Genomic DNA, 21,114 nt, shown 5'->3' on the forward strand with positions numbered 1-21,114 from the left:
AGCCCACCCATTTAATACTTAAACCCGCCCGTTTAAGCCTGCCCGTTTATATTTTTTTTTGGGCGGGCTTAAATGGGCCCAGCTTTCATGGGTTGCAGGCGGGTAGCCGGGCTATGGGTTGCTTGCTCAGCCCTAAATTAAAGGAATCATGAGGCAAAACTTTAACAAATAAAAAGTGAAAATTTAACAAACTATTTAATTAAAACTGAATTGCGTAATTGGAGTTAAATTGCTATGGACATTGATAACCTTTTAATATCGATTGACAATACTTTTATATAAATAGACTACACTTAATCTATGAAATTCGTTAAAGACAAGCCAATTGACAAATTTAGACAAATCTTAAGTTGTCAACTGGTCAGGGCTGTTGACAACTCTTTGATATCGATTAATAATACCTTTATATAAATAGACTATGCTTGATCTATGAAATTCGTTAAAGGCAAACCAATTGGCAAACTTGGGCAAATCATATATCGCCAATTGGTTGGGGCTATTCACAACTTTTTGATATCAATTAATAATATCTTTATATAAATGAACTATACTTGACCTATGAAATTTATTACAAGGCAAAGCAATTGACAAATTTGGGCAAATCACCTGTTGCCAAAGTAAGTAAAAATGTTATAAGGGTTAAACAAAGTTAAAATTTTAAGTTTGCAAATTGCACATCGAAATAAACTTAGCAAGTGTAAAATGTATACAAAGATCGTAGGATGCACAAGTTCATTGATATATAACATATTGGCAGTAACAACAAAAAGGTAACTATTGACAACTTTAATATAACAATTGACAAGAAGCCAAATTCCAACGGACAGTATAAAAATAGAGAAGAAGCCAATCACACATCAGCAAAAAAAAAAAAACATTAATTCGCCTTTCTTCTTGTTGTTCTCAATCAGTAACCTGCGAGAAATTTCCTCACTCCTGGTAATCTCCATGTAAGCTACTGGAATAATAAGCTTCTTGCCATATGAATCCCTTCCTGAAGTAGTCCTTTGTGGAGGCAGGCCAAACATACATGGCATCAGAGTAATCTTCATCATCTCCTGAAGACTTTGAGCTACACACAGGTGTAGAGGAATCTCCACCCTCTAAGTTATTGTCGTCGGAGCTCATGGCCACCGTGAACCATAAAGCGGGAAAGAGAGCAATGACAACAATGATCAAAGGAGCAAAACAGTTTATGGAGTGTTGATTTGGTCTCAAACAGCACAATCCCTTGAACAACGGTGATATTAGATCGTTGCTTTTGAGACAGAAGAGTGCTTGGATGACAGTACAGCAAGGAAGAGGGCTTCAGTAGGGAGAAGAAGGAAAAAGTAAAAGAAGAGAAGGACATGTGGGTAAATCAGCAACATTTGCAAATCCCAAATTGGTATTCTTGATCTGGTTTGGTATTTGCGTATCTGAGAGCATATTTGGGGTTTAGAAATTTTCAGGGTATTTATTTGGCATTTTTCCTACAAGTTAACCCAAATACAAAAAAAAAAAAAAAATGAAAAAATCTGAGGAAAAAAAGGGAGGAGGAGGTGGTTTCTCATCATATGCGGATTCCTATGTGCATATATATGTGCGCGCGCGCATGTAACTCCGCATGTTTCTCAAATTATGCGAGCAATAGCATGCAAGAATCCAGAGGATTTTTACTATGTGCAAAGAGACTTTTTTTAAGGGGAAAAAAGTACTAAAATGGCAATATGACATTGTTGTGGAGCTAATTTCAGTGCTTATTATTTTGATGAAAACTAGTTTCGGTGCTTATTATTTTGATAAACACCGTAAGCTTATCAAATTTAGATTTTTCATATCTCATTTAGATGATCCGGATTTGAGTTCTTTTTTATTTTGATTTGTTCAAAATAGTTATTTTAATATGTGTAGAATTTAAAATAAAGATAATCTATTAACTATCATTTTTTCAAAAAATAGTTTTTTATTTAAAAATAATTAATTAAAAATATTAAATTTAAACCATTCAAATCAGATATAGATGGTTTAGTCAAAGCAGGAACCAATTTCAATACTCATCGCATTGGTCACATCATCCCAACTATATAAATTTAATATGGACGACTGAGATTTAAATTTTTAAATTTTGTTTTTTTGAAAAATATTTTTTTAACAGGTATATAATTTAAAATAAATATAATTTCTTAATTATCAGGTTTTCATGAAATGAATTTTTATTTAAAAATTATAGGGAAAATTAATCTTTTAGTCATTCAACTTTTAACTCATTTATAACTCAGTATCTCAATTATGACTCGGTGCGACTCAGTTCCTGAAATTTTGACTCACATATAACTCAGTCTACCTGTCTTTTTTAATTTTTATATTACTATCCTTTCCCTTCACAACTCAGTTCTATGCGGCAACATGCTCTTCCAACTCAGCTCCACTTGGTTTTTTTTTTTAACAAAATTTACACACACAAAATGAAAGGCTGGAGGGGGCCGACGAAGGGGAAAAAAAGTTGCTGGGAGATTTACATCATCAGACCCAAGCTTGCTGGCGTCTGTCTTTGTGGTCTCTGAAAAACAAGACAATCACATTTGATAATATCCTTATATGCATCAGATGGGAACTGGTGCTTTAAATTGATTCCTTATTATCAATTTCTTTGACATCAGTGCTTGGTAGCTCAATCGATGAACTAATGGGAAGGCCTGAGTTCTACTGTAACTTAGGATAATTGAAAGAAGATGCCAAGGGGAAGAAGAATTGATGTATCATCGAAACCAATGCCGGAATGGAAGCAATGGTTGCATATTCGGCTAAACAAATTGAGAAGCCACTGTCGAAAATATGAGGTACACCTTGAATTGGATGAATCCGCCTTCTTCTTCCGCAGCTTGGGTCAGTCCACCTTCATCACTGTGTGAAGTTGTGAATCTTTAGGCTCATCTATAGGGATGTTGTCTTGTTTTTCAGAGACCAAAAAGACAGACGCCAGAAAACTTGAGTCTAATAATGTAAATTTCTCTGCAACTTTCTTTTTTCCCCTTGTCGATCCTCTCTAGCACTTTAGTTTTTTTTTTGAGTTTAAATTTTGTTAAAAAGAAAAAACTAGGTGGAGCTGAGCTGAAAGAGTATGTTGCCACGCACAGTCGTGGAGGGGAAGGATCGTAATATGAAAATTGAAAAGATAAGGGACTGAATTATATGCAAGTTAAAAGTTTTAAGACTAAGACACACCGAGTTATAGTTGAGGGACTAAATTACAAATGAGTTAAAAGTTGAATGACTAAAAGATTAATTTTTTTAAAATTATAAGTTGAAAATTTTAAGTTTGAACTATTAATAGCATAATGGAAACTAGTTCCATAGAATACACCACAAGAGGTTTACAACCCAACCCTCCCTCTCTTTTCAGCCAATAATAGTATTTACCTGCCAACGCAAGACTGAAGGATTAACAATATGCCGCCTCTCATTTCTTTTTTGTTTTTAGAATGAACATTCTCGTTGCAACGGCGCCACAAACAGTTGAATTAGCCGGTCCTTTATTTATAAATCCCCGCCCACCGCATCAAAATTTCAAATTATTGTCGCAACTGAATTTCAGTTTTCTTAATAAAAATATTAGTTATTTTTATACTTTACTATTTTTTATTAATGAAAATAATTATACGGAGCATTAGAAATTATAGTATTTACTAACATATAAGCATATTTTAATAAAAAATTTATAATTCTAATTTTGTCTTGAAAAAGATGGGAGTTATTCATGAAATATGATAATTAAACGCCGAGGGATAGCCTTAACGATCACGACGAGTGCACGCGCTTTTCTCAGATCTGCTGCATCTGCATTGGCACTATTCTTCTTCCGTTTTCTCCATTCACTTCTGAAGCAAATCACGTTTCTGATTTTCACTCAACATCCCAATATGAAGAACTTGCTGTTATAATCAAAGGCTTCAGCTATGGAGACTGAACTCAAAGACCTGAATTCGAATCCGCCTGAACTCGACAGTTCAGCAGATCCGGACCCCGTCCACGATGAGGCTTCGGCTAAGGACGACCGTCCCCTCCTCAAGCCGGACCCAACTTCCCACGTCTCTTCTGGCCACCTCGAAGACCTTGAGAAGAAATTCGCTGCCTTTGTTAGATATGATGCTTATGGAATCATGGGACGCGGAGAGTTGCCGACGAGGGAGAAGCTCCTGCTTGGGCTGGCATTGGTCACGCTGGTTCCAATTAGGGTGGCCATGTGCTTCGCCTTGTTATTCACCTATTACTTGATATGTAGGATTTGCACGCTATTCTACCCCCCGAATCGAGAGGAAGAACAGGAACATTATGCGAACATGGCTGGGCTTAGGAGGGCTCTGATTATTCAGAGTGGGAGAAGCATCTCCAGGCTCATTCTTTTTGTTCTTGGGTTTTATTGGATAAGCGAGACATACCGGTTTCCGAATACTGATGACAAGCCTGCCACTGAGGTACTCCATTTCCATCAGTTCTGCTTTCAGATTAATCATCATCACGCTTGTCCTACTTAGTTTCGGGAATATCATGGAAACTTCACTCGTTACTTGCTGTTTCATCTTTTTCTGGACACATGCTTCCCATACCAATATCCTATACGTAATCTAAGGTTGGAACGATTTCGGTTATGCTCTGAGCGTAATCTGTCTAGGAGGACCTGCGCCACCATGACGATGGGGCGGCGCTGAACAATCATTTACTCATCCAGACACATCAGCAGAGGTGTCGAGGCCTCTAATCGATGCAATAAATAAATTATGCTTATATTTCATTGTTCCTTCTTACTTGACGCTTGAGCCGTGGCAATAGGATGAAGATTTTTTTTTCCCCTCCTTTTGTTTTCGAGACTTTCTGGGTTATAGGATCCTCGTTTTGCTGCTATTTTACTTATTGAGAGACATGGACTCCGTGTACTTCCTTCCTTCCTAGAGGGACAAATGGAATGTGTTTCAGCAATTTTAGCATCATTGGCCTCTGATCTTGTTATGTCTTTTACCATTTTTGCAAGATTTTCTGTTTCAATGTGTGTGTGTGTTATTTTGATCTAATTCATCCTTTTCTTTCAATGTGAGAAGGCAGGCAAAGATCAACCTAAAGAGATGGAAGCACCCGGTGTGATAATATCCAATCATGTGTCGTACTTGGATATTTTATATCACATGTCTTCCTCCTTCCCAAGTTTTGTTGCTAAGGTTTGCGATGTTCGTAACAATTTATGCTTTTGATTTATACTTTTCGTGTTTTTATTGACATTTTGAATTATTTCTGACATTTATTTTAAACTTCTGATTTCAATTGTGGATTTCATTGCTGAAGAGATCAGTGGCTAGACTTCCTCTAATTGGTCTTATCAGGTTTGTTGGCTTTCTTAATGTGTTCCCTTTTGCTCTTTTGATGTGGTTGATCAGCTCTTTTTCACTTTGTGATGAATTTATGATTTATCAATTGAGAATGCTCTATTCTATCTCTGAAATAATGTGCACTCATTTTTCTTTATCAGTGAAATAATTTGATAACCGGTGCTTACATATTATGTCATGTTTTATGGCAGCAAGTGCCTTGGGTGTGTTTATGTTCAGCGGGAGTCCAAGTCTTCAGACTTCAAGGGTGTTTCAGGTCAGGTGCATAAAGGGAAATACCTCATCTTTCCACTCTCTTGTTGTGTGAATTTCTTGTCTTTTTGTTCAATGGCATGCTAATTGCCTGAGGCCTTTTGCATCTTGAAGTGATAAATAAATTGTTGAAGTAATCAACTCTTTTATTAGTTTTTTACAAATACATTGTCATTCATCAAGGAACCTTCTTGATTTTCTCTTGATTGAATGATAACAGAAACATACACAAGCTATATTCTGGAATTACGGTAGAGTTGAAATGAATGGCTAGACTTTTCTTCTTTTAGTTGTGAGCATGCTTTCTTGAGAACCTAACTTACAACTGCCAGTAGGATAAGCTCAATAACTGTTGAGTTCAAACATACATTGAATCTGGAAGTAGTTTGGGCTTCATGAGGTAAATAGAAAAGAACTTGGAATTGGCTTGAGTATAGATTATGGAAAAGGGAACTATGCTCAAATTCCTTCCTTTAAAGATTATCTATCGGGAAACATTGGCTTGGTATTAATAGGATTAAATGCAATTCTCAAAGTAGAAGCAAATTTTAGTTGTTGCCTGTGCCTTTCTCAAGCTTTAACTTGGGCATTTTTCTATTGAGCATCATATAATGTCAACGAAACTAGACTTTCTCAAGCCCTTGCGATTTGTTGTATCTAGTATTTAGAGGTGCTAAAGCTGGCGTTTTCATCATGGACATGCGCGCATATTAGTCCATCAAACTAGGGTCCTAGTACGTTGTTCAATATGATATGTTATGTTTTGGAGCTTTGTGTGTTGTGCATTGTTGCTGGATTTGATTTTTCTCCAATCTTTATCCTGGGATGAATGGGCCTGTAAATTTTTCCCCGGCAGGTGTTGTCACAGAAAGAATTCAAGAAGCTCACCGTAACAAGTCTGCCCCAATTATGATGCTATTTCCAGGTTATTACCCTTTAAATTATTTCTTCTTGTTAGTTACATTTACCTTTTGCTTATCACCGTGAGGTTATCTTTCTTGGTAGTTTTGAATATGGAAGAATGGTATGTGTGTGTGTGTCTATATATATATATAGCTTATCAGTTTTTATGATATTATGAAATGGTTTCTTTGTGATGTCCGATTTTGTTTCAATAAAACTGATGGACCTTAAGGCTATTAAATTTATGTGACAGTTCATATCTGTACTAAATATATGCCTTTAGAAGTTTTGGTCTCTTTCCAAAATTTCCCTGTTTCAATTTTATAGAATAAAAATAAAATACTAACTCAACAAATCTCTCACCACAGAACGACATGTGATTTTAAACCTACAAAGTACAAATGGAAATTAAAAATAAAAAACTTCGGCACACTTTTATGCACCTGTCTTTGGCATTAGTATAAAATGATAGATGTTGCTCCTCTCATAATTGATTTTCTGCCTTTTCTGTAATATGTAGTTGATGATACTGGTTGTTTCATGTCTGGCAGTTTATCCTATGACCGACGTATTTATTGAATCAGGATGCCAGTCTCAATATGATTATATCACCTAACTTGAGTTGGACTGTTGTAGCTTGAAGACCGAGTAGTCTACCACTTGTGGCTCAAGTTCAATAACCAGCTACTAATGAGCATAGTTACAGTACAAGTAACAGGGACCAGTCAGGGAAATGTCTAGAAAATAAAAGCCCATACATGGATTTGATGTGACTAATTTTGAACTGGAAGACCCCAAGAGCAGGCGTCGAAATTATTTTGAAGACAGAAAGCTTGTCATTTCTTAAAATAACACTGGTTGACCATATGATTATGAATTTATGATATAATTAACCTATAATATTTTAAATCAGCTCCTATATCAAAATCTAAACCAGAAATTTCGTTCTTGAAACTTATGCCTTCTTGGTTGTTCTGCTGCATGTGCTGTCTTATTTCCTTTCACCATCGAAGGTGATATCGATTATATCTGGTATAGTTTATAGATCTAAACTTGTTGGATGTTATGCAGAAGGTACAACCACAAATGGGGACTTTCTCCTTCCATTCAAGACTGGCAGTTTTTTGGCAAGTGTACCTGTGCTTCCTGTAATTTTAAGATACCCTTACCAGAGATTCAGTCCTGCCTGGGATTCCATATCCGGGGTGAGTAGTTATCAAGTATTCAATGATCAAAATTTTCCCACTTTTCTATGATTTCTATCAATAGGAGTTAACATAGTATCCAGCATCTAGGGTTCTCATTTTTGGTAAGAATGTCAGGTTTTGACCCTAGAATCGTGGCCTGAATCTGAGAAGTTAGTCTGTACCCTGCTCTGATTTGAAGTTTGATCTTGGGTTTGAAATATTTGAGGGAGTCAATGGTTGGCTAGTTGCTTTGTACATGCTTAGAAAAGTCATAGTTCATTTGCCCTGTTGGATTACAGAGCAACTTTCCTGCATCAAACCTAGCAACTTTACTCGAATCTCCTTGATAATTAGATCGAGGTCTTTCTTTTTCTGCAGAAACTTTAACTTATATTCTTAGTGCAGGTGCGCCATGTAATTTTACTTCTCTGTCAGTTTGTGAATTATATGGAAGTGACAAGGTTACCTGTTTACTACCCCTCACAGCAAGAGAAGGATGACCCCAAACTATATGCTAATAATGTTAGACGGTTGATGGCTGGTGAGGTATGCAACTCTTGTTGACTGATATATGATATGAAAAATTTTGAAAGCTAATCATACTATATCTTGTATAAATTCCAGCATAACATTTATTTCTTTGGGTTGTATCTCACTGATTGCATAATAAGGATTCCTAACCAGTTTAGACACTACGTTGGTTGGATTTGACTTTTGGATGTGGTATATCCGGAATAGAAGTCTACAAGGAGTGGGACTAGACTGATAGAAGATGAGGAGGGAAAAAATTAAGGATATATGGAAATTGAATCAAGTATCGCCTTTATTCTGTCACTGATATATATTTTGCATGGATATGCTTTTGTTCTAAAATTATTTAGAGATTATATGGTGATTCGGTTTATCTTGTTAGTCATTCCTTTTATTTTTCACATGATCTTTAGCTAATGCAAAAGGTGTGTGGGGATACTCTTCACAATTTTTTCTTGAGTGTCAAGTGCTGGTTTGTGATATGAAAATCTTACTGCTCACACTTTGCAATATTATGTAAAATTTTATTCCCATTATTTTCCGTGGAGCTACTTGTGCATTCTAACTCAAAAGGGAATATTTACGTCTTGTCTCCAGTGTTATTGCGTAGCTAATTGTTGGTACTTACTAGATCTACTTTATTAAATTTTCTGCTTGCAGGGTAACTTGATACTTTCAGATATTGGGCTAGCAGAAAAGCGGATATATCATTCTTCTCTGAATGGTAATAGCTTGCCTAGTGTTTTGCATCAGAAAGACGATTGATTGTTTGATGGCCCCGGTCTGAAATAACATATATTCTGTCTTAGTTTCAAATTTGGTAGTTGTTCTCGAATGGACAGCTTCTGCGCGGGGTGTCAATACCTCTTAATACATTCACCTAAACTTCAAAATGGCACTCGCGTAATTTTCTTGTAAATAGTGTGAGCACCGAAGTGTCTTAATTGCTTTATTTTTTTTATGTTTTAAGTAACCTTTAATATATGGGTTATAGTCGAAGCACCCAATTTAAGAGTCATGTGAGTGGTTGTCAGCTTTTTCATTGTGATAAAATGATGTCGTCTGTTTTAGAAAGGCCATGAAGCATACTGCTGAATCTTCTCTTTCGTTCTCCTGCAGGTTTATAATGCAATTGCTAATACGGATTGGGGGTCTGTATATTCCTTGTATGGTTCTACCTCTACAGGAAAAAAAAATGAAGAAATTAAAGAAAATATAGAAAAGCCTGTGCAGCACAAGCATTCATATAATATTTGTCTGATTATAGGTACTTACTCTGGGCTTTGTTGCAATTTTCAAAGCAGAGGCCTTTTATTTATTTATAAAAGTTTTACGGGCGATCATGAAATCCTCTGCAGTGAGCTGGTTCAGAATACCATTGCTGATTCTGTTTATTTGATGTAATGCTTGCGGAAAACAAGGTTAGGTTGTAAGTTGTAACGTGCTAAAGAAATTAATCTTGGACAGGTGCTGACTAGCTAGCAGCTTTCAACATTTTGTGGAGGACCCATATAACCCGACATGTACTTTTTTCCCTCCCGGCCGAAGCATTAAGGTTCTGAATTTGGATTAAGTGATTAACATTGTTTCTCCCTTACCCCTCACTGAATTTACTTACCACTCAATGACCTTCTACTTATTCGCAAGTGTCGATAGGCCTCTGCCCTTCAAAATTCATCATCTTTGTTGCCAAATTCCCTTTCGCCCCACTGAAAAGTGGTTACCTATGATGAACCTATCAGTCTTCTAAGGACTTGTTTGGCATAGCTGTTATCATATCTTGTCGATCACAATTAATAAACTATTTATAAATTAGTCCAAGGCGAGAGGTATCTACACCTAACTTCAACAGGTTCCGGATCTTGAGGGACGCCAGAACTTGACATCGGAACTTTCAATTTCCGGACAGGGTAATTCCAAGAATTCCTGAATTATGATTGTTGGATTGAACGCACGGTATGAAAATCTCAATGAGAATTTTCCGAACCTCAACAAAATTTTATATTTATAGAATACATGTGGTAATTGCTACTCTTTCCCATTTTTTTTATAAGAGATGATTATTGGAATAATGTTAAAATTAGTTTAAAAGTAAATATATAAAAATATAATTTATTTTTAAAAAATACCTTTACCTATAAAAAATGTGGATGGGAGAGAAGTGAAAAAAGAGAAAAAATATGATCAATGAGAAAAAAAAAGAAAAAAGAAACACGTTATTAATCGAAATTAAATATAAAAAAATACATTAAATGTCGACACATTTTTAATATATCTCTTATAAAAAAATACCTGTAAGCCCAAACAAAAACACCCAAAGTCTTGGGGGGGGGGCATTTAATACTCTGTTCAGTCTTTTTTAAGATTTTAATTTTTATAATTTTTTCCCAATTAAGCGTATTATCTATTTTTTCATACATGCTTATTATTTCATCTAGTTTAGTTAGTTGAAAGGACATCTCTTCCACATTTTACTACCTTTAACTAATAGTAACAGATTTTTTAAACAAAGTAATTTGGTTAATTAGATCTTATATCAAAAAAGAAGTTAGTAAAATTTATAACAAGGAAATAAATTTAAACTAGACGCGGCATATTACAACAAAGAAATACAGCTGACAGAGGTGAAGCTTTATAAATCTAGTTTCTTCACCTCCGAAAGGACCGAACCGATAATTCTCAATTGGATGTACAGCAGATGGAGCCATAACAGTTAAAAAGTATAAAAAACTTCAAGCGACGTTGTTTTCAAGGGGAAATGCAAAAGCTACTTATAAAAGATTTCCAATGTTCAAGACTGAGTCAGAAGTAGGAAGACAGGTCCTGATCAAACATTCGCATTTCTTACCTTCTCAGATTAGCTTGTTATCCTTCTTTAATGGACTTCCTCAATTCCCATGACGATAAGCACCCTCTCAGGGGTGACTGTAGAAACAGTGAAGACGTTGACAAGTGCTTTTGCCGCATTGAGATTGAGGACAGGCAGTTGACGGCACTTCGCAGCCTTCTTTTTTCACTGTCACGACTCTGAAAATTAGGATCATGCTTCACAGCAGAAATTCTGAGTGCTTCTGGAAGAATGCAGTTGCAAACTGAACCTGCCACAAGTTCAATGACGATGATATTAATGGTGTACTTATGGCGAAGCCCATCATTGCCATTAAATCTAATGAATGACATGACCTACGAGTTGCGCAGACTTGAATGTGCGTTTTTACCACCTCACACGCCATATATCAACCAATTTTCCTCCCCTTATGAAGGAATATCGCTCAAGTTACATTAGAAACTATATTAATTATGTAAAATCAATCAAGAACGTGATTCTATTCTCTTCCAGATCAATAACAACGACTGTGCATATGATAACAGGGCAAACGGGCATTAAGGACTTGGAATGACGCAAATTCAGTTCTTGACCATACAGTATCGTCAAAAACAAAATCCAGAATAAACTTACTCTTTGTATCTTGAAAAACAAACCCCATTTGATTTAGCATGTTATCGGAAGTTAAAGGAAAGAAAGGCATACCTAGTCTGGCCAGTCGATTAACCCATGTTGGAATTGATTTCCCTGTCAGCTTGAAACAGATGTCCTTGCAGAAGTGGTTGCAATTCTTCACAATTAAGTGATATGTATCCCCATTGTACTTTGTTGACTGGCGTTCCATGAACTCCCTGACCTGTACAGGATCCAAACAGGTGGTTCCTATGAATATTGACTTCCTGAACTTGAACCCAGGGCATTGCCGAGGTTCCACCTCGAAGACACCGCTAGTGGGATAGTCATGAGCCCCAAATGCATATTCTACACCATATACTGCACAGTGCAAAGGGCGCACCAGAGAAGACAAGCCCCCGATTAAAATTTAAGATCAGCAGCTAAGTTCATTGAGAAGGTCAGAGAGGGCCAAGCAGCAAGTTTTGGGTATTTGTAAATAAGCATAAAAAGAAGACAGCTAAATATAAAAGAGATGACCATTTCCAGGAGTGCTCAGTTGCATTCCCAGTTTCCCCGCCTCGAGAGCCTTCTAGTTGTTACCAGTGTCAGATTAAAATTAGAAAAGAAACAACACGATGAGACAACCCTAATGTCGAGTTGTTGACAGCAGAGCTTAGAGGAGGGAGATGATTTCCTGATGAATATAACTATCATAATGCTAAAATAAGCAAAATCTGTCTGATTTGATATTATTCACACTACAAACAATTACCAAGATTTTCCCCATGGACTGTCAAATAATTCTCATACAAACAGAATTTAGTGACTTCTGAAATAACTCAGAACATTCTTCTATAATTACTTGCCAAAATATTATTAGGCAAATCATCACGTGCCTACTAGTATCATCACTAATCAAGAGCACCAGGTCAGTTCCACATCCCCCCACTTGTCACATGGTTCATAAAAGCACCCTCCTCCAACCATAAGATAATTTTAGACATTTTAGGACCTACCAAGACAATTGCTTACATAAAGTCACATACAAGGATTAAATTTAGCTTCTCTCCCCTGCCAATGCTTTCTAATCACGATGGAGAATGAATTTCCTTTAACAAGAGCAACGTGTTCCTCCAACATAAAAAACCAAAGTCTCAAGCGCAGAAGCCAAATTAATGTATATATTAAGCTTGGATTGAGACACACAGATCAAATTCAAGAAAAAGACTATAGCCATACCTTCAACACCAGAATGATAGATACCTAGGCCTGTCCAGTACATATAACCATTCATGGGTGTCAAGTCATATACATTCAGATAAACTGGGGTTTCGCCAGGACCATAGCTAGTTGAATTGACTTTGGGGAACAGGGAAAAACTGAGTGCTGATTTACCCTTCAAATGAAGAGGCACCAAAGTCTTCCATCCTTTCTCAGACCTCAATTTCATCTTTCCTAAAGGAAAAACCAGCAAAGGATCTGTTTCCAACAATCATTTGAACAAAAGAATCAGCTGTATAAGTTCATACACCGCGGGGGAAAAAAGGACACATTATCCCTCACCCTAATTAGTGCTGGTGATGGGCTAATGGCAAATGAAAGAGGAATAATTCTCTCTTTAGAATCCTTGAACGTGTTATAAGATGTAATCATTCCAATCGGTTCCCCACTAATAGTTCCCTTGCTTTTAATTAACAGAAAAAAATGCAATTTGATACGATGAATTTCTCAGCAGAAAAGCCGTTTTCACAAGTTTATATTAGCGATTTTTGTACCAGTAAAATGTAGACGATAGGGAATTCTACCAGGTCGCAGACGCAAAAATAGATTAAAACAAAAACTACGTGACTTATCAGCTAAAATCAATCCTTCTCCTGCCTGTCTGATCATAACGAGGGTAGAGTAAGCCTAGTATTTTGACTTCTTAAGGAATGAGCGACAAACCATATACATATTTGTTTTGAACGGGGGTGAGCGCGTCGGAGGAATGGAAGCAGAACAGCAAATTCCAGTCAACAAATGAAAAAGGAAGAGCTCCGGTGGACGGGATGAAAGTGGGCCTCACAGAAATTCTCTGGTCTATTCAAAATTCAGATCTAGCTCGGAACTGCATAATTTTTCAAATTATGCTTGTGCAAATAAATATACAGATCGAACAGGATAGAATAAGCGCAGTAATTCGCAGGACCCCAACCACAGAAGTGCTTTCTTCGTTTGGTGGCCGAGAAAAGAAGCGAACAGTCTCAAAAAGTCGTAATGTCTCAAAGTCCCTACCGGATGCTGTATTTTTCCCACACACCTTACTTTTTTCAAGCCAAATTAGAGCAAGCAGAAAAAATAAAGAAGACACTACGGAGACATATTTTAACCGCTGGGTCTGCACGAATGACTAACCAGTCAAAACTAAATTTAGATGAATCAAAGCACAAAGCTGTGAGGATACAAGGAGACAGAGAACATGAGAAGAAATGCGGAACTCACAAGTACAGAATGAAAGAGTATGGCCATTGGAGAGTCCAAGAGAAGCAGCAGCACCGCAACAGCAAGACAGAGAGTAACTTAAGCACACAGTTATTCCTAATTGCGAATGATGAAAAACGAATGAACTGCAGAAAAGGACAGAGGAAGACCAGGAACGGATGTTTGGGGACCAAGAGGAGAGGAAGGGGAAGACGCTCCCTGTGTCACTCACTGCTAAAGCCTGAACCAGAGAGAGAAGAGACAAGCTATGAGGAAAAAGACCAACACGAGTGGCTAGAGCGTCTAGATAATATGGACAGCAGTGATGTGCCGTGACACCATCGCCGTCCTCTCTTTCTTTCTTCCAATTTGCTGCAAGTTGCTAAAATAATTGCTTGCCCCCAGAATAAATCAACAGCCCGCGAAAAGTGAAAATGAGAGTGAATTATTTTTTTTTCCCCTTCAAAAGATCCAAGCGAATTCGACTCAGAGATTATTTTCTACGGAAATACTTGGAAGAAGGAAATTGGGGGAAATAGGACAAATCATGTTGACCAGTGAGTTCCTGCTTTCCCAAATCTCTCCTCGGGTTCGGTTTACTGCATCATGAATGCGTGTTTCATGCATTTATGTGTTCCGAGAAGACTTCAGTTAATTATTGCGCCCCTTGTATTTTGTGTTTAGGATTTTAGGAGGGGACTCTGAATCTTAATGGCTTTCCTCCTTAAAAAAAAAAAATCTTGCTTAGTGCTTTAAATTGCAGGTTTAGTGCATGATATCATATTATAATATGTATATTAACTTTTTTAAGTTAAATAAATTTTAAAAAATAATAAATATAAGAAATAAAATAAATTGAGTTGTTGTAGTAGACAGCGAGATGAAATTTCGGATCCTAGCATGTTTTCCTAGCCGATTCAGCAATAAACCATTATCCAAGGGGTCGTAGGTGGGCGTCCCAATGGGCAATGGGAATATATTATCCGCATGGACGTGCGTTCACGCAATATGGACAGCTCATTGGTATCATTTGCGTATTCAACCGCTTTAAAGGATTTCATGGGAATCATGGGGTCTTCTCCCATCGACACCACACATTTTCTTTGAGTAGAACAGTGAAGTGGCGATTCGACTTTTTTCTTTCCTTTTCTCTTTGTTCCGATCCTCAGTTTCAGTTGAATTCTGGGGCATAAAGATGTTGGAACACACACAAACACGTCCCATCAACGTAAAAAGTGATCCATGGACAAAGGAGAGATTCTATATGAAGCCTGTTGTTCGCAACAAGTAATGAGGAGTGAGCACAAATGCAGTCATCTGAACTGTGAGGAGGAGGTCAATAATAACAAGTAAACTCGGGAGCAGCCATAATTGAACTTTCCTCAAAGAATCCCAGGGAAACTGAGACAGAAATAATGTGAAAGGGCCACTTGATTTGTAAACTTTATGGGAGGGCAAAAGGGAGATCAGTCACATTACATGATTGAAATTGGTAAGCGATAAGGCGTGGCCTCTGGGATTTTGGCCACCTCAACGTGGCACTGGCAGAGGAGACGAGACGAGACAGCCCACGGGGGGACCTGAACGCGACTGAGGACGTTACCCTGTCCCAGGCAAAAGAATTAGACGGTAGGGTCCCTTGCTCCTGCAACCAACGACAACATTTCCCCAACGCGTGAGATAAACGACAAAGCGTTGCGGCCTTGTACTGTTGGGCAATGCAATTCGTAAAATTTATTATTGCCCTTCAAAATCAAATGGGCCTCTTCCTTCCTGCGCCTTCGAGGCATAAACGTAGTCATATAAAACCCAATTGTCGTTTTCACAAATCAGATGTCTCCTGAACCATCTCAAAGCTGCCTTTCTAATCATTCAAGGTGTGATGTTGAATTTAGATACTCGGCACTCTGGAAGATCAGCGTAAAACTGTGTTAAATTTTACCCTTCGGGCAAAGAAACGCCCTTCCTCAACGATAATCATGGAAGATAATAAGGCTTTTGAGATTTTTAGTTTTAATTCTTGCGAGAGAGGTACTCAAATTATTCTAACACGTTTTACCAGTGCTTTCCAAATTGAATTACGCTGTCATTTGATTCTTACACTTGATAATAAAGGCTTACAAATTCTTTAACCTGTTTAAGGATGGCTTTGATGCGATTTAGTTTAGGATACATCAGAAAATTATTCAATTTTCTAGTTAATTGTTCACTAGTTTTCCAGGCGTTACGATCTCATACCATTATTTTTCGTTTATGATCCCTTATTTCCAAGGGAAAAAAAATCTGAACGAAAAATAATCCAATTGGACTACTATTTCTTTCATTTTCTTTTTTGGGGGCCAGAGACTAACATGAATAATGACCAGCATGTATACACATCATACACAGCTATATATGGGGAAAAAAAATCAATAGCTTCCATTAGATTAAGGGCCTGTTTGGGTGACTCCCAAAACCATGGTTTGAGAAGCAAAACCATAGTTTGGATAGAATGTCATCTAAACAGTATCAATTTTGATGCCATAATCTGAAACCATGGTTTGGGCCAAAACCATGGTTTTCAGGAAAAGTAAATGCATTCTGCTTCTGGCTCAAATTAAAGAGTATGATTGTGCCTGTCAAAGTAGATCTCAACAATAATATGACTTTAACATCCCTCAATTAATTTTTTATAAACATATTAATCTTATATCTTATAAATATATATACACATATTAATTATTCATTAATTATATTATCTTATGTATTATTAATTATGTTGGTAAAAAATATATTATTAACAATTTTATTCTTTCAAATTAAAATATATCATAAAATCTATCTTTTTATGTAATTATCATATTAATTTATGTCTTTTTTAGTAATTTGTATATATAAAAAGTGTTTCTGATAACAACTATCCAAACACTCTCACTTCTCAGAGTCACTTTTTCGCAAAATCTATTCTTCACAAAATTTATTCTCCCCATAATCTATTTTCAGAAGCTATTTTTCAAACCATGGTTTGGTTTCATCCAAACACCCATGGAAAGAACTCAATACCATTTGAAGCAAAAGCAGGCCCCATTTTGCACAATGCAATCCTTTTTGATGGATTTGAAATTGGAAAAAAAAATCGGAATTAGAATAAAAATGGGAATATATATGAATTACTGAATTTTAAAGCGTGTTTGGTGTGCATACGAAATCCTTCAATTTTGGTCCCAAAAAAATCCTTCAATATTTTTAATCAAATATGTGTATTTAGATGATAAAAAGTCCAAAACACCCTTACTATGAAAAAAAAGAAAAGAAAGAAAGAAAGATTAGAGATATTTTAGATTTGGAAGATTTTCTTATTCAATCTACATAAACAAGATTCTTCTGTGGAAGGGTAGTGCGATAAGGCTGTTGATGGTGAGAACCTGAGAGGGAATCCGATGATGGGTTTCGGACAAGAGGAGAAGGAGGAGACCGAAGCCAGCACGATGACATTTATATCCAAAGTATCACTTCGATTTTGCACTACTTTTCCCGAACGAATAAGCGAGCAACGAGAATTCAAGGGCTCCTCCGTCCAATCTACGAGTGACAAAAAGTTGAAATCTGAAAGCTCACGAGTCACCGTTACTTCCAAGACACTAGCATTTGTAGACCTTAAATGCATTTTAAACAGTCCAGTCATTGCTAGTTAAACAACCGCTCTATATTCCATTCTATGGAGACACTGAATTTCAACCTAATGCACAAAGCACAAACGGAAATCTAATGAGTACAGTGGACAGGAAGCTAGCTCAACCAATAAGATATCCACTGTGAAACACCCCCCCCCCAAACAAAAAAGAAAAAAGAAAAAGGAAAAAGAAAAGAAGGTAACAAACTCCAGTCAATGTGACAACACGCAAAACAATGGATGAAGTCAATATGCCAGGGGGGCGTTGAAAGAAAGCTCACACCAAAGTCCTTCACACTTAAGATGCAAATTGGAAATTAAAATCGAGCCCCGGGAGGTACTATTATAAATGCTCCTGTCCGATAAATTAGAACATGCAAGTCCTTCACGGGTAAGAACCACAATTTGGCGAAAGCTCCTACCACTTAGAACCATCTGGGAAATGCTCCAATGCATCTTGCTTCCCGTTGAGATAGAAATCCACTACTGCCTTCATTCTAGCAAATTTATCAGGATGATAGTTAACGTGTACAATAACTGGCTTCAGTTTTTTAAGTTTAACATCCTTTCGAACAGTCTTAAAGAGAACTTTACTATTCATAAAGAGGTACATATCCATAGTTCTTTTGGAAGCATGAAGCCCATCATAGCCAGGACGTGACGGGAAGAAGAGTTCTTCATTAAAAACAGCCTGGTCCCATGATTTTGATCCGCGAGATAGCCGGTTAGCTACCCGATCCAAAAGCTCAATTGAGGGAAGAGTTGGTCTTAAATAGAAGAAACCAGAGTTATAGACCCATATTCTCATTGTGTGAGCATATCGTGCCCAACCCATCGCAGGCTCGTCAAATACATCATTGAACCCATATGCTGTCATATTATTGTGACCATCAGACATAGACTCCACATCTGAATCGCGGTAGAGATAGTCAAAGGGGTTCTGCAAGTATACAATGTCAACGTCTGAAAGAAGGACACTGTAACCCAGCTGTAGAAATTCTCTTAGAATGCGAAATTTAAGCCCTGAGACAGCATGGTTGCCTCCTTTCCTGGCGATTGTATCAATTCCTTCATCTGGATCTCTTCTATACACTGGGACATCATTAGATTTGCAGAATTCTTCAATGGTATCATCCAAGGCTACTACTAAATAATTAGGTATGCCAACCTTCTTGATATTTGTAAACCAAACCTCTAACATCTCTTTCACGTTAGAGTTTGCCAATGCAACTATAAGTTCTTTATAAATAGCAACTTCCTCCAAGATTTTTGCCAACCTGGGATTCACAGATTCATCAGGAATGACGGACGGATTAGTTCTCAGACCCTTGACAGTGCCAAATGGCCCGGCCTTGTGATTCTCACCCAACATAACAAACTGTTCCTGGGCATGATCCTTTCCTTGCTCAACTAGCCGCAGTTTTTCCATTAGACTTTTGACCTGCTTCTTGAGCTCCGAATTCTTCTGTGTCTCCGTTAGAATATCTACCTTTAGGGCATTAACTTGCTCCAGTGATTCACAAGTAGATGAACCAATCTAACAAATAAAGGAGAAAGTTAAGAGAGACAGAGAAGGCCAAAAGGTGGGGCAGTATTATGTAACGTAGGCCAAGAGGCTAACGCACAAGGTCTGTCCTGTTAATCTTGTCCTCGAAAAAAATAATAAATAAAGGTCGCCAATAAGACAAGTCCCAGGTCCAAACTAAAGCATGGAATGAACAAGAATCAGATGGCCAATCCTACCCATTTTGCTGTTTATTTACATGGACAGACGCATATCTTCTATTTCAGATTCAGCATATGCTTTTTTTTTCCATCTCATTAGGTGGTGTGTGTCCAAAAGTACCAGTAATAATATAACAAAATATTCAATATCAAGTAATTAATATAAAACGAAGGTATTCGTGCATGAATGGCGGCTCAAGATCCTTGAGGAGGTCATGCCATGAGGAGACGATCTTTAAAGAAAATTTGGCTTTAATTAGCAGCGACTATTCAATAAACAGCGATCGAATCCGTGGCTAAAATGAAATTTGTAAATATTATATCAGCATCAAGGGGAAGGTTTTAACAAACCGAGTATAGTCCTAAGAGAATCACACACTGAATAACCACGTATATGTAATTCTTAGATCAAACACAAAAGTTTTAACAAACTCCACGGCAAATATTTAGTTGAGGCGAGCAAAATGCAACATTAGATTATAGTAGTAATTTCAGAGTTACAAAAAAAAAAAAAACCTGAAGATTGGGAATTTCGATTCGACGATTACGGAAGAGACGATTGGAGCTGACGAAACCATGAGGTAAGAGGAAGGCGAAAACGCAACCGAGAAGAACACCAACAACTACAGCAACAAAGATCCGAGATCCAAGATTAGACTGGCCTTTCTCTCTGGCCAGCAACGTATCTCTACGACCCGCCATGAGAATCTGAATTTCTTTAAGAGGCCGTGTTGGAAGAATCTGGGCACCACAACTCCCTTTACGACATTAAGAAAGGTGAGACTCACTCACGGGAATGAGGAATCCTATCCTCTTCCTGGGCAAAGCCTCAAAGGTCAACCCAAACACCGTAAATTCTTCAAACTTGCTTATAATTAAAAAAAGTAACTTATTGACCCTGAAACGCTGAGCCAAACAGCCTCTTCGTAGTTAGTAAGTGCTTCACCGCTGGCCGCTGCACTCTGAACTCTGAAGTTGTCTCCCCTGCTTGACAAAGTCGTTTGTCTCTTGTTAATTATATATTTAAACAAATTAAAAAGGGAAATAAAAATGTCGTTTCGGCTCTTGTGCTGTCCGCCCCAAGCGTGGCCAAACCGCTACTGCTGTCAACAGCCAATGTTTTAAGTGATCAGGATCATTTTTACTCAAAAAAAAAAAAAGAGATCGATCAGGATCATGATTTAAACAGTCAGATTAGTCAGATCATTCTTGTCGAACTAACAACATAATAATTTATTAAAAATAATATTATCTACATATAATTAATATATATAAGTACCAAATTATTGAATAATTTAAAATATGATGACCTGATAAACTAATATAATAATATACATCATAATTTACAAATCATTAAAAATGCACCAAAACCTTATATATTTGAAGTTATGTATGTTTAAAATATTTAAATCAGATGTTTAAATCAGACTTGTTTAAATCATTCCAATCAGAATATTGTTTAGAAAGCTAGACTAAATGTTGAAACAAAAAGACCAGCAGCTGATGATTTTAGCACCGTAATATATGAAATTTTTAATAACATAATACGACATGGTTACAAATAGTCTAAAATTTAGCAGGAGTGCTCGTAAGTGTACC

At 37.0% G+C, this 21,114-nt stretch overlaps 3 protein-coding genes across 6 annotated transcripts; 1 reads left to right on the forward strand and 2 right to left on the reverse strand.

Moving 5' to 3' along the window:
* The first annotated feature begins 3,792 nt into the window (after nt 1–3,792).
* On the forward strand, nt 3,793–9,815 carry LOC114716761 (lysophospholipid acyltransferase LPEAT1-like). 3 transcript variants are annotated; one of them, XM_028901815.1, is made up of 9 exons: nt 3,793–4,457; nt 5,079–5,195; nt 5,320–5,357; nt 5,555–5,619; nt 6,472–6,540; nt 7,590–7,723; nt 8,111–8,251; nt 8,897–8,960; nt 9,356–9,815. In XM_028901815.1, exons 1-9 carry the CDS (start codon nt 3,939–3,941, stop codon nt 9,361–9,363), a joined length of 1,155 nt encoding a protein of 384 aa, XP_028757648.1. In that variant the 5' UTR covers nt 3,793–3,938; the 3' UTR covers nt 9,364–9,815. The 3 variants fall into 3 exon arrangements, with proteins under 3 accessions (XP_028757648.1, XP_028757646.1, XP_028757649.1); XM_028901813.1 differs by lacking the exon at nt 9,356–9,815 and having other exon boundaries at nt 8,897–9,016; XM_028901816.1 differs by lacking the exon at nt 9,356–9,815 and having other exon boundaries at nt 8,111–8,246; nt 8,897–8,962.
* Nucleotides 9,816–10,788: 973 nt separating this feature from the next.
* On the reverse strand, nt 10,789–14,440 carry LOC114716762 (deSI-like protein At4g17486). Of its 2 annotated transcripts, none has more exons than XM_028901817.1 (4): nt 14,160–14,440; nt 12,918–13,157; nt 11,769–12,056; nt 10,789–11,334 (listed from the first exon to the last, which is right to left on the reverse strand). In XM_028901817.1, the coding sequence occupies exons 2-4, from the start codon at nt 13,126–13,128 to the stop codon at nt 11,102–11,104; spliced, it is 732 nt and encodes a 243-aa protein (XP_028757650.1). In that variant the 5' UTR covers nt 13,129–13,157; nt 14,160–14,440; the 3' UTR covers nt 10,789–11,101. The 2 variants fall into 2 exon arrangements, with proteins under 2 accessions (XP_028757650.1, XP_028757651.1); XM_028901818.1 differs by lacking the exon at nt 14,160–14,440 and adding an exon at nt 13,528–13,611.
* Nucleotides 14,441–17,986: 3,546 nt separating this feature from the next.
* LOC114716715 (arabinosyltransferase RRA3) lies at nt 17,987–20,466 on the reverse strand. The gene is made up of 2 exons (XM_028901759.1): nt 20,032–20,466; nt 17,987–19,327 (listed from the first exon to the last, which is right to left on the reverse strand). Exons 1-2 carry the CDS (start codon nt 20,215–20,217, stop codon nt 18,209–18,211), a joined length of 1,305 nt encoding a protein of 434 aa, XP_028757592.1. The 5' UTR covers nt 20,218–20,466; the 3' UTR covers nt 17,987–18,208.
* Between the last annotated feature and the right edge of the window lie 648 nt (nt 20,467–21,114).

The sequence above is a fragment of the Neltuma alba genome, unplaced genomic scaffold (genome assembly GCF_004799145.2).
Source record: "Neltuma alba isolate B1F8T4 unplaced genomic scaffold, ASM479914v2 tig00011687_pilon, whole genome shotgun sequence".
Classification (NCBI taxonomy): Eukaryota; Viridiplantae; Streptophyta; class Magnoliopsida; order Fabales; family Fabaceae; genus Neltuma; species Neltuma alba.